The 11,971-nt window shown below is 59.5% G+C and overlaps 1 protein-coding gene across 2 annotated transcripts in view; it reads right to left on the bottom strand.

The window, feature by feature from the left end:
* Window positions 1-462: 462 nt before the first annotated feature.
* The window catches only part of Aif1l (allograft inflammatory factor 1 like), a 12,958-nt gene continuing 1,449 nt past the window's right edge, over window positions 463-11,971 (bottom strand). The window contains exons 1-5 of one of the 2 annotated variants that reach the window (XM_019207915.2): window positions 4,938-5,070; window positions 4,376-4,442; window positions 3,203-3,244; window positions 1,813-1,975; window positions 463-819 (exon numbers count right to left, since the gene is read on the bottom strand). In XM_019207915.2, the coding sequence (XP_019063460.1) occupies window positions 732-819; window positions 1,813-1,975; window positions 3,203-3,244; window positions 4,376-4,442; window positions 4,938-4,985 (408 nt within the window). In that variant the 5' untranslated portion in view covers window positions 4,986-5,070 and the 3' untranslated portion in view covers window positions 463-731. Of the gene's footprint in view, window positions 820-1,812; window positions 1,976-3,202; window positions 3,245-4,375; window positions 4,443-4,937; window positions 5,071-11,971 lie in introns of those variants that run through there. The other variant, XM_019207913.2, reaches the window with a different exon arrangement.

Genomic DNA, 11,971 nt, shown 5'->3' with positions numbered 1-11,971 from the left:
AGGTACCTGGCTTCATCTCTGCCTCTGAGGCCCTATGCTTCTCCACCCGGACCGTGTGGCTCTGTGCTGCCTGGAAAGGCGTGGCCGGGAGCACAGCCTGGGGGGCTCCTTCCGGTTCCTCCTTGAAGGGCTCAGGTCCCCAACCTCCCTTCCTGTCCACTGTGTCATGGGCTTGGGGGTGAGCAGAGGGGTGGGTCGAGGGGGAACCTCGGGGTGAGGGGCACTGAGCGGCCACACCCGGGCCACCCAAGAGCATCGGAAGCGTGGGGCCCGGTCTTCCCCAGCTCTTGGGACAGGGGCTGAGGTCGCACGTACTCTGGGAGGGTGGAGGGAACGCCTCTGCGCGAGGGCTGCGCGCCTCCGCTCCCTCTGCTCCCGGCCTCCCTGCTCTGGCCCGGCCCCTCCAATGTTTGGTTTGATCTCAGCCTCTGCACGGGTGCCTCCGCTCCCTCTGCTCCCGGCCTCCCTGCTCTGGCCCGGCCCCTCCAATGTTTGGTTTGATCTCAGCCCTTCTGCACGGGGCCGGGAAAAGGCAGGAAGGAGACAGGAATGGGGGACCCAAGGCTCAGGAATCCCCAGCCCAGAGCCCTTTAAGGCAGATAATTTGTGCTTTACAAGAAGACTGCTAAGGAAACACACGAACCCACAGCGGCCAAACAAAGGAGTAGGACGAATCCCAAGGAGTCAGGAGAGAAGGGGGGTGCGGAGGGGCAGAGGCCAGGCGCAGGTCATCAGGGCAGGCTTGCAATGTCTCTCTCTGGCGGGGGCCCGGCTGGCCTGGAGCCGCCCTCGTTGGCTTTGCCTTCAAACATCATGACTCTGGTGTGAAGACAGGAAAAAAATGAAACAGAATTAGGACCCCTTTCTTCCCCGACCTACAGAGCTCTTAATGGGCTTTCTTGGCCACCGTGAGGTCCTTTATAAGAGGACACAGCATCATTTGCCATTGTACTTTAATTTTTGGGGGGTGGGTGGGTCTTGATATGTAGCCCAGTTTGGCCTTGAACTTACGGGAGAACCTCCTGCCTCAGCCTCCTGAGTGCTGGGATCACAGGTGTACACCACTGTACCCTACGTAAAATGTTTTTTAAAAAGTGATTCTTATTTCATGAAACCCAAGAGCGTAGCCTTTTCAGCTGTGACAGACAAGGCCCTCAGAGAATTCCTGCTCTGACTGCCAGTGGGACGCACCCACCAGAGAGTTTGGCCTCCATGGTGAACATCGGCCAGCCGCAGACCAGGCTGAACCTGCGTTATCTTACTGCCCCCTCAGGACGACGCTTGGTGGAAGACACATGCTTTCACCTCCATTTTACAGATGAGGAAACTGAGGCCTGGGGACCGAAGGTAACTTGCCTGGGGTCATTTAGTCAGCAAAGAGCAGGGTCAGGGTTTGAACACGATCTCCCCTGGAGCAGATCTGTGATTCTACTTTATTTTATGCTTCCCACAGCCCCGCCAGGGAAGTAGAGTTGCTTTACAAATGAGGAAGCTGAGGCCAGGTGTGGAGGTGTGTGCTTGCCATCCCAGCACTCGGGAGGCTGAGGCAGGAAGATCGCCATGAGTTCAAGGCCAGCCTGAGCTACACAGTGAGACCCTGTCTCAAAAAGCAAAACCACAATACACAAATGAGGAAACTGAGGCACAGCAAGTGTTCACACACTAATCGCCATCATCACGTGACTGGCAGGTCGCCGGGGCCGGTTCTTCCCGACGCCCCACTGCAAGCTAATGCCCGAGAGGTACGGGCGGCAGGGCGCTTGACGATAAGAGGGTCAGCGAAACCGGAGCCCCGAGGGGCCAGCCACTCACAGCTTGAGCACAGCCGAGCGCTTCCCCAGCATCATGTTGACGAAGTCTCGGTAGGAGATGGTGTTGCTGACCCCGCCCGTCACCTCCGAGATCATCTTCTTCATCTCCAGGTGGGTCTTGGGAACCCCCAGCTTCTCCATCATCCTCTTCAGAGACATCAGGTCTGCCGGGTGGGAGGTGGGCGCGGGGCATCAGCAGGGACAGGGACAAGGACAAAGCTACGCACGGAGGCCTGGTGGGCACCCTCACCCTCCCTGCCGTGCGGGCCTCTGTGAGCACCCTGAGCCTCCAGAGCCGGCCTGGGGAACCACCGCATCTCTCTGAACCCTGCTCTGTCAGTGGCGGAAAGAAAGTAACAAAGCCAAGGCTGGGTGTGGTGGTGGTGCACGCCTGTGATCCTAGCACTCAGGAGGCTGAGGCAGGAGGATCGCTATGATTTGAGGCCAGCCTACACCACGTAGTGAGTTCAAGGCCATCCTGAACTACACAGAAAGATCCTGTCTCAAAAAGCCAAACAAGGAAAGAAAGTCCATGTCTTAGGCACAGCGTGGCAGGCCACTCGACTCTGCCCCCCACGCCGCCACTCCCACCCCGCTGTCCTAGGGCTCCGCCTGGACTAGGAGAGGGAGAGGGAGCCAAAAATATCCCAGGAGCAGGAAAAGCAACAAAAGAATAAAATTCAAGAAAAACAAGGGAGGCACCATAAAGCCAGGACACCCCCAGGAGCTGCTGCCCTTAGCCTCCCTCCTGCTTCCACTGAGAGCTGAGGCAGTTTCCTTGGGATTGTTCTGGGGTGGACAATGGCTCAGCACGGGAGGTGGGGGTGGGGGGGCTGAGCAGGGCTGCTCTTAGGGCCAGTGCACACTGAGAGGCACGGCGGTCAGACTGGTGCCAAGCCCAAAGGTGCCAGGCTGCCCAGGCCCTGGGAGCCAGCAGCTCCCGCAGCAGACAGTGCAGGGACCCCCGTGCTCCCTGCCAGACCTTCCCCTTCTCCGGTGGTAGGGGTTTGAGGCAGGGTCTCCCTCTGCCATTCGGACTGGCCTTCAACTCACTACGTAGCCCAGGCTGGCCTCAAAGGCATGGTGACCCTCCTGCCTCAGCCTTCTGAGGGCTGGAATCACAGCGTGCGCCACTATGGCTGGCTTAGGATGTAATACCTTACAGCTCTGACCCAGACAAGGGAGCACAGAGCCGGGCAGCACGTGGCCCCACCTCCTGGGTCCCTGTCGCCCAGGCAGGGGCTGAGGAGGAGGAGGAGGAAGGAAACAGTGGGGCAACGTCGCTGGCAGTGGAGCCGGTAGAGGACGGGGCGTGTGGCGACGTGGCCGCCGGGCATCTGCAGGGTGTGCCCACGGCCCCTCCACCCACCCGAGCCCCCGTCCCTGCTCACCAATCTCGCCCTGGCTGTTCAGGTCGAACTCCATGTACTTCTCTGGAAATCACAAGCAAACTGCGTCAGGCCCCGGCCACCCCCACCTCAGGTCCCTGTCATCTCAGATGTCTTTCCAGTGTTCCGTGTAGAAGCTGCTGCGGGCTGCCCCTCTCGGTCCCCACCCCGTGTGTCTAAGGAACTCGATCTTGAATTTGGGGAGGGTGGATGGGTGGCCCTTGCCCTCACCCCAAGCCTCTCCTATAGACTGAGTTACGCTTGAAATTTGCAGTCTCAAACTTGTGATCCTACTGCCTCAGCCTCCTGAGTGCTGGGTTCCAGGTGTGCACCACTACACCCATCGGTTCCTAGTTTTTCTTATTCTCAAAGCATTGCAGCATTCTGGTTAGGAGACGGGGCTTTGGGGCCAGACTGACAATTCAAATTCCAACTCTTGCCATACAGGGCCAACCTCCCATCTTCTTGAGCCTGGTTTCTCTATCTGTGAATTCACAATTGCACCCTCTCCCTCCTGTTGGATTGGGGACTCGGGGGGCTCACAGGCCCGGCTTCACACACACCAAGCCGTGCACCTGCTCGCTGACAGCCAGCCGGGGTCCACTCAGGGCAGGTCCGGAGCTTTCTAGCAAGTGGATGCCCCACTGTCAGTGTCAGGGAGGAGGTGCGACCCTGGACACTCCCAGCACGCCCCTGGAGCACCCCGGCACCCCATCTTGGAGCAGGAGGGGCGGGTGCACCGCACTCCCATGCACTGCTGCTCTCCTGAGCCCAGCGGCTGGCTGGAAACCAGGATCCAGGGCCCGAACACAGGGACCTTTATGCTTCCCCCTCCCCACCGGGCTCCCGGGCCCTGTTTTCTTTTCATCCTGTGCTTCCAGGATTCAGTGGGCAGAAACTGCCCCCCTGCCCCGCTGTGGCGACACAAGTGTCCTTTCTCCGCAGGGGCTCCCGAGACACTGGGCCGCAAGGCGGGAGAGGCCGGGATGCCTCACAAAGACTGGATTGTGTGCTGGCCCAGAGCACGTAGGGCCCGGCAGGGCGGGCAGGAGCCGACCTGAGCCCCGCTGGGCGGCCCTGGTGGCAGGGAGAGACGCTGCCCCACCTCTGCGGCACCTATCTGGAGCCGGCCAGGAAGAGGGGCGCTGTGGGCGAAGGGGCAGCTGCCCGGCTCACCTTTGAAGGCCGCCAGCTTCTCCGGCAAGTTCTCCTCGTCGCTGTACTTCTGGTCGCACAGGAACTCCTGCAGAGGAGAGAGCTCAGCGCTGGACACGGCTCCAGGCCCCCACAGAGCCCCAACCCAGGGACCCTCTCCCACCCGCAGCCAGGCCTGCCTGGGCAGTACCCACCCTTGGTGTCCCGTCAGCCCTTGCAGGCAGAGCCGCCCAGCCCTCTGCTCTAGGCTCCTTGGGGACCTGTGCCAGGCCCAGGGCAAGTGCACCTGCCATCCTCAAGCCCCGAGCTCCTCTGAACCCCAAAGACAAGCATCTGACCCCATGACCTGCCTCTGAGAGGTGTGGGCTGCAGTGAATGCTGAAATTATAAAGAATGTATCACAGGGCTGGGGATTGAGCTCAGTGGTTCTGCCGCCCGCCTCGCAAGCGCAAGGACCTGAGTTCGATCCCAATACCAAAAAAAAAAAAAAAAAAAAAAAAAAAAAAAAAAAAGTCACAGTAAAGCACAGCGGCACGAATCCCCTCGGAGTCCTCCTCCTCCTCCTCACGTTGGCCGCGCTCACCCCATCGCTCTGGCCACTTCCTGCAGCAGCTCTGGAGTCCCCTTTCATGGGTGTCTTTATTGTGCTGTCGTGACCGCCTCAGTGTCATTCAAAGTGTTTCCCTTCCGGAATCATTTTCACGCTGGGGAGGAGCCGGAACTCCCAGGGCCAGCTCCAGTGACCGAGGTGGAGGAGGACACAGCATCATGTCTTGAGAAGCCCGCATTCCCATTGGATGGTGCTCGGCAGCGTCATCTCACTATTTTACTTTTTTCCTGTACCAAGGATCGAACTCAGGACCTTGCGCCTGTGAGGCGGGCACGGTGGCACTGAGCTACATCTTGGGCCCCGTCATCTCCCTGGAAGTTCTGATCACACCTTGTGAAGACCCTCGCGAAAGTGGACTCCAGAGCTGCTGCAGAAAGTGGCAAAGATGCCGGGAAGAGTGCGTTCCAGGGGAGGGGGCGAGTCTGAGGGGGCTCACGCAGCGCGTCCCTTACCGTAACACCCCTTCCCGGGGCACACCTTCGCTTTGCCTGTCCGCTGCCTCACCCTTGTAGCTCCCCGTGCCTCCTCGGCTGAGTGAGGACACAGGGAGCCGCTTCCTGAGCCTGTGCGACTCCGACGTGTGTGACGCTGCCCTGCTTGCCGCGTACCTGCTGCACCCTTAGGTTCTGTCCTGTCGCTCTGTGGAGGGTCTGGGCGGCCACTTCCCCTCTCACCTGCTTCCTGAGCTGCCTGCAAACTGAGCTTTCATGCCTGGCCCAGCTGCCCTCCAAAGACGCCTGGAGGGACGCGCATGAGTCCCTTCAGCGCCGGACGGGTGGAGCGGGTGGAGCGGGCAGGAGCAGGCGGCCCCTTGGTGAAGCACGCGCCCCTCCCGGTACCCCCAGGGCGGCCGCTCACGTTACCCCACAGTGCGGAGGAGACCACAGCGCCAGGGAGAACGCCAGGGAGAACGGCAGGCTTAGAGCTGCGGGAGCGCAGGCGTCCCTGCCGCCGGCCCAGTGCCGGGTGTCCTGGTCTCCTCGCCAGTCTTTCTGCACTCAGCACCTTCCCTTCCTGTCACCAGCGGGGAAACGGCGCCGCCCCTCTGCATTCATTCTTTTCTTCCGTCACCTACTCCACACTTTTGAGGGACCGCCTGTGCACTCTGCTTGGCCGAGCACCAAGGGCGCAGGGAGACGAGGTGAGCACAGTGAGAGTCACATCCTAACAGGACAGGAAGTCCACATTTAAAATGATATTAAGCCACCCAGCGTGGTGGTGCCTGCCCGTCATCCCAGCACTCAGGAGGCTGAAGCAGGAGGATCGCTGTGAGTTCAAAGCCACTCTGGGCTATAGTGAGATGTTGTCTCAAAAAAAGAAAAACCAAAAAGAGACTAAATGTCACCCATGTCAATCACTGAACTTGTTTTTGAACTTGTGCAGTCATCTTCTAGGATGGCGAATCCTCCACCTTTCCAGTCTGTTGCTCAAAACCCCCATGAGGTAGAAGAGAGATACAAGCCCCTAATGAGTCAGGGATTGGCTCTTCTTCCCCTCCTTACCAGCTGTGAAATGGGCACAGCAGTACCTGCCTCCTCGGGCACCTGCCCCTTGGATCCCGCCGTGAGTCCAGCGGGCTGGACGTGGGCGCTTGTTGAGAACGGGTGTGGATCGTGAGGCTGAACGCCATCCTCACCCCTCGGACAGAAGAGGAGGCCGAGGCAGGCGGGCAGCCCCTGTCTGTGCCCCTACTGCTCCGCTGGCCTGAGAGGTGAACTGGGCATGGCCAGTCCACAGGCAGCAGAGGTAGCTCAGCCCAGCTGGGCATCTGGGTCTGTTGGTCTGCAGGGCCCGTGCCCAGTGGCCTGGCTGCCACCACCCGCCACCCTGCCTGCCCCCGCAGCCCGGGGCCGTGCCCTCCCCTGGCTCTGGTGAGGACGGCCCTTCCCTGGCTCCACCATCCTTGGAACGAATAGTTCAGTTTGTCTGTGACCCTGAGCAGACCTGGCCACTCCTGGGAGCCTGGATCCCTTCTCTGCCCATTGAGGGAAGACCTGGCCAGCAGCGCCCAGCTGGGGTAACATAAGACAGAAAGGGGAGGGGACCCACGGAGGGCTGCCAAGTCTTGATTTTGCCAAGTAGAGACTTTTTAAACAATTCCCATTGACTGTTGCCATGGGCTTGGCAGGAAGTTCATAATCTCTGAATTTTAAACCGGGATCCCTTTAGGTGGGGTGCAGCCCGCTGTATTACCCCCGAGTTCCCTTTGCCTTACCAAGAACCAGCAGCCTTTCCGGGGAGCGGGCACAGGGCCCAGGGGAGGCCCAACCTCTGGGAGCCATCTGGGGAGTGGGTGCCCCTCCCACTGGTGGCCGACCAGACATCCCGCCCGGCTCAGAGCTGGCTGCTAAGTGTCTGTCACCCCGAGGGACCTGAGTCCTGCTGTCCCCTGTGGCAGACGGGGCCCCAGGAGAAGGCCACGACAACTGGTCTTAGGCCCAGAAGGACACAGAACCCCAGCAGCCGGTGCGGGCGAGCCCAGGAGCACAGCACAAGTGGAGGAGCTCCCGGCTCCTGGCCCCGCAGCCACCTTCTGTGGATGAAGCATTTCCCCCTCTTACAATCCTCATCTCACACACCATTTCATGTGTGTCCCCTCCTCCTGCCCCTCACCTGGGTCTGGACCACACTCCTACCCCAGGACCTTTGCTCAAACTGTGACCACCTGGAGTAGCCCGATGATGCTCCCCGCTCTTCCTTTACACCTCTGATCAAGTCACCTTCTCACTGGGGCCTCCCCTCATTTCACCCACCCGATTTCATACCGCACCCAGCCCGCTGCAGCCAGCTGGTCTCCAACTTCCCAACTACCAGGTCCTGGCCTGCCTCTCCTTTTAGCCTAACACAACTCCTCTGCATTGCTCATTAAGGTTCCTGTCTGTGGCCTGTCTCCCCCTGCGAGGGGGTAGGTTCCACATAGTAGATGCTCAGTAAATCTCTGCGACTCGGTTCACAGCTTGTGTGCATCACACAGGCAGAAATGGCCGAGCGGGGACGAGCTCAGCGGCTGCTGCTTGGCCTCCCTCCCTTCCTGGGCAGCTGCAGAGCAGGGCCCTCCGGGACTCAGGGCAGAGGCAGGTCCTTACGCCTGCTCTGGACAGCCGGCTCTCGGCAGCGCCCGGCACAGAGCAGGCGCTCAGCGGACAGCTGTCGGGTGAGTGTGAAGCGTGCCGCTCTGCCAAGACTTGAAAAGGGTCGGGCGACCGGCAGGAGCTCCTGGACTGGGCTCCGCTCTTTCCTTCAGGCCCAGTGACAAATGCTTGGACCCAGAGTGACCGGGGTGGGAGGAGCAGCTGACTGGTCCGTGCGTGGGTCAGATGCCCTCCCGGGCCCTGGCAGCTGTGCCCTTGGCAGGGGCAGAGGTGGGTGGGCAGGGGCAGGAGCCTATCCCTCCAGACAGTGCCCATCCCCACTTAGCCTGGGGGTGCAGGACAGGCAGAGGAGACAAAGAAGCGCCCCCAGAGGTCCGGAAGAGAAGCAAAATGACGAAAGAGGGCAAGGTGGAGCCAGATGCCCGAGTGTGAGTCCCCTTAGCAGTTTTGTGAAAATGACTTCATTTGTCTACCAGCCCTCAGGAGGCTGAGGCAGGAGGGTTGCCGTGAGTTCGAGGCCAGTCTGGGCTACATAGTGAATTTGAGGCCAGCCTGAACTACAAAGCAAGACCCTGTCTCAAAAAATAAATAAATAAAATTTTAAATAAAAACAATAAAATTATTTCATTTGTCTGTGCGTGTTTCCTTGGCAAGAATGAATAAAAACATCATATTTACCTTCCAGACTTGTAAAGTGCTTATCACAGTACCCAGCACTTAATAAGCACTGAACAATTGGTAGGTGTGTATTAACAGTTTCTATCTGTATAATCAATCAGCTTTTAACTCCCACACCCCACCACCAATTATTAAAACAGTTTAGGAAAGAAGCTGACGTCCCCTGACTTAGGCCAGTTAGGATTTCTCTGTCCTTTTCCATGTTTGGGCCTGTTTGTTTTAGTTTTTTGAGACAGGGTCTCACTGTGCATAGCTCAGGCTACCCTCGAACTCATGGTATCCTCCCGCCTCAGCCTCCCGAGTGCTGGGATTATATGTGTGCACCACCCTTCCTTGCTCTCTCCCCTATGTTTTTCTTTGCTCTCCTTCTCTCTCCTTTCTAGGAAAGAGGGGACAAGTGAGGCTCAGAAAGGGTGCTCAACTTGCTCAAGAACACAAAGGTTTAGCAATTCCAGGTCTGTCTCCCTCCTCCAACCCAGCACCCCCTCAGCTCCAAACACGGCCTGCCTGCAGGATTCTGAGCCAGGAGCACCTAGGAAAGTTACCTTTCCCGGGGGCAGCTGCAGTGGGTAATTCTTCCAGAGCCCTGGGACAACCACACAACTTGGGAGGCGGGGTGGGTAATGCTATCCGAACTCCCAATCCAACCTACTGTCCCGGAGGCAAATCTAGAGAAACAAAAGCAGGAGGGACACATCTGTCCCTGAGGCCTGAGGGCTCACGTTGCTACACGTGAGGCCCAGGAGGTGTCAGAGCTCTTAAAACAGCCATCCAAACTGGCTGTGGTGGCGCACACCTGTAATCCTAGCACTTGGGAGGCTGAGGCAGGAGGATTGCCACAAGTCTGAGACCAGCCTGGGCTACATAGGAAGACTGTCTCAACAAAACAAAACCCCAAATGAAAACCCACCCCACCCAGCCTCAGAATCCACAAGAGACTCCTGGGAGCATCCAGCTTTTGCTCTTTGTTCACCAGCTGGGGAAACTGAGGCCCCCAAGAGAATTTCTCTCCTGGAGTCCAGTGATCCCTGGAAGCCCCACACAAACTCTGCACAAAATATATACAGGAACAGGACAGGTAAATCAGAGTTTTAATCCCGGCTCCAGCACTTTCTGGCCCGTGGCCCTGGGCACCTTGTTTTTCCTCATCTGTCAGCTAGAACTGTAATGCTGGGCCCTCCACACTGAGTACAGAAGAGCCTGGCTCCTGGGACACTTAGCAAGCATGGCATTGGCCACTGTGCACCCCCAAGAGACCAGCTCTGCAGAGAAAGCACCCCCAACTCAGCACTGTGCCCGACCCTGTGCCACAAGGTCCCCAGGGGAGTGGTGACCCTCCGGCCCTCCCTCCTCAAGGGCCAGCTTCACTCTGACCTTGGGCGCCGGGCTGGCCCCAGCGCATGCCTTCTTGGCCCTAGGGGCTGTGCCTGGGCCGCACCTGCTCTCTGCCACCTCCTTTAGTCTCCTCCACTCTGGTGCGTGTGGGAAACTCCTCCCTACCCCACCAACCCCAAAAGCCTCATCCAAGTGCACAGCCCAGGAAGGGCCAGTTCCCAAAGCACCAGAGGCCGGCAGCCCCTCCTGTGGGGTACCTGGCCATCAGATCCCTGGCAAGCGCCTGCCATCCCTGGCCCAACTCCCTTCCGGGGCTGGTACCTCCAGGAACTTCTCTTGGGCCCTTGCTCCTGGCCCTCCAGGCTGGTCTTTTTGTATCAGCTGCAGCAGAATTTTGGGGTGGGCGGATATCACCATCCTGGAGGCCATCCGAGGGGCTGGCAAGACGGGCAGACCATGCCAGAGCCCCAAGGCCTCTGACTCAGCCCGCAGGCTCTTAATGGGCCAGGCCCAGGCCACAAGTGCTGTGCCTGGCACTGGGGAGGAGCAGGAGCCTGTAACCTGTCCCCTCTGGGACAGCAGGCTCACATTCCCCAGGGCAGCGCCGGGGCCTCAGGCGGACACCGTGTGTGAGGAGGCCACAGCGAGGTCACAACCGGCCAGGCCTGCGGGCGACACTGAATCCCCAGAGGCTCACATGGCTCTTTTCCTCATCTCCTTCATAATACATTAAGGAAGCGCAAGAGAGACGGGTGTCCAGCAGGGCCAGCTGGGCACGTTCACCTGGGCAGAGACACAGCGGTCCTGCCGGGCACACAGGGAAAGAGACACACCTACAGAGGTGCCTGGGTCAGGTCTCAGGGCCCCCCCAGCATGGGGGCGGGGGACACGTACACCCCTGGGCAGAGATCCCCAGCTTGTCCAGCCAGCTCACTTCGCAGGACACAGGGCACGTGGGTGCTGGAACAGCCAGCGGGCACCTCAACATCACAGGGAATGCTGCGCGCCCTCCATTTGACCTGGGGTGCTGGGACAGCAGAACACGGCCCAAGTCTCATCCACCCGAGCGAGACCCGTTTCACCACCGAGTCGCAGCCACCTGCTGGACACGGCCAGGAGGGCCTGGGCGGCACCTGGAGTCGGAAAGAACTGGTTTGAATCCTGCCTCTGCCACTTCCTGGCTGGGCAACCTAGGGCAGGTGACTTCATCGGGCAGAGCCTCTGCCTTCCCATTGCTAAAATGGGAGGCATCATAATCTCAGCCCGCAGAGTGTTCAGAGATCTCAGGCTCATCCGGACCACGACAGCCTCAGCCGAAGGAGCGCTGATGGAGACAGTTCTCCAGAGGGATGAAAGCAGGAGTGACACATCTGTCCCTGAGGCCTGAGGGCTCACGGTGCGACACCCAAGGCCCTGGAGGCCCACCGAGCTGGGCGTGGTGGTGCACACCTGTCTTCCCCACACTGGGGAGGCCGAGGCAGAAGGGCTGCGGCAAGTTGGAGGCCAGCCTGGGCTACTCAGTGAGACCCTGTCTCCAAAGAAAGAAAGAGCACAGGGGTCATGCGCAGGGCTGGGGCACAGCCAGAAGTCACACGTGTAATGGTGTTCAGAGATACTGTGGGCTCAAGCACCTGCTCTCCCTGCCCTCCGGCTCCTCCTCCAGCCTCAGGACACAGAAGGGGCAGCCCACCCAGCCCCGGCGCTCCTGTCCGGCCTCATGGGAAGCTGGGCAAAATCCCTCCCTCGCCATATAAGGCTGGGCCTTCGGCCTGGGGTCAGCTACTACTCCATCGGGACGCAGAGAATGCCAGCTATGCGGAGGGAGTAGGAGGTGCTCACTGGTCCAGTAGTGCAGACACACACACACACACACACACACACACACACACACACACACACACA

Source organism: Fukomys damarensis, unplaced genomic scaffold (assembly GCF_012274545.1).
Source record: "Fukomys damarensis isolate Sample0158 unplaced genomic scaffold, DMR_v1.0_HiC HiC_scaffold_36, whole genome shotgun sequence".
Taxonomy (NCBI): domain Eukaryota; kingdom Metazoa; phylum Chordata; class Mammalia; order Rodentia; family Bathyergidae; genus Fukomys; species Fukomys damarensis.
Note: the sequence above shows the minus strand (reverse complement) of the source record. Positions and strands in the feature narration are given on the sequence as shown.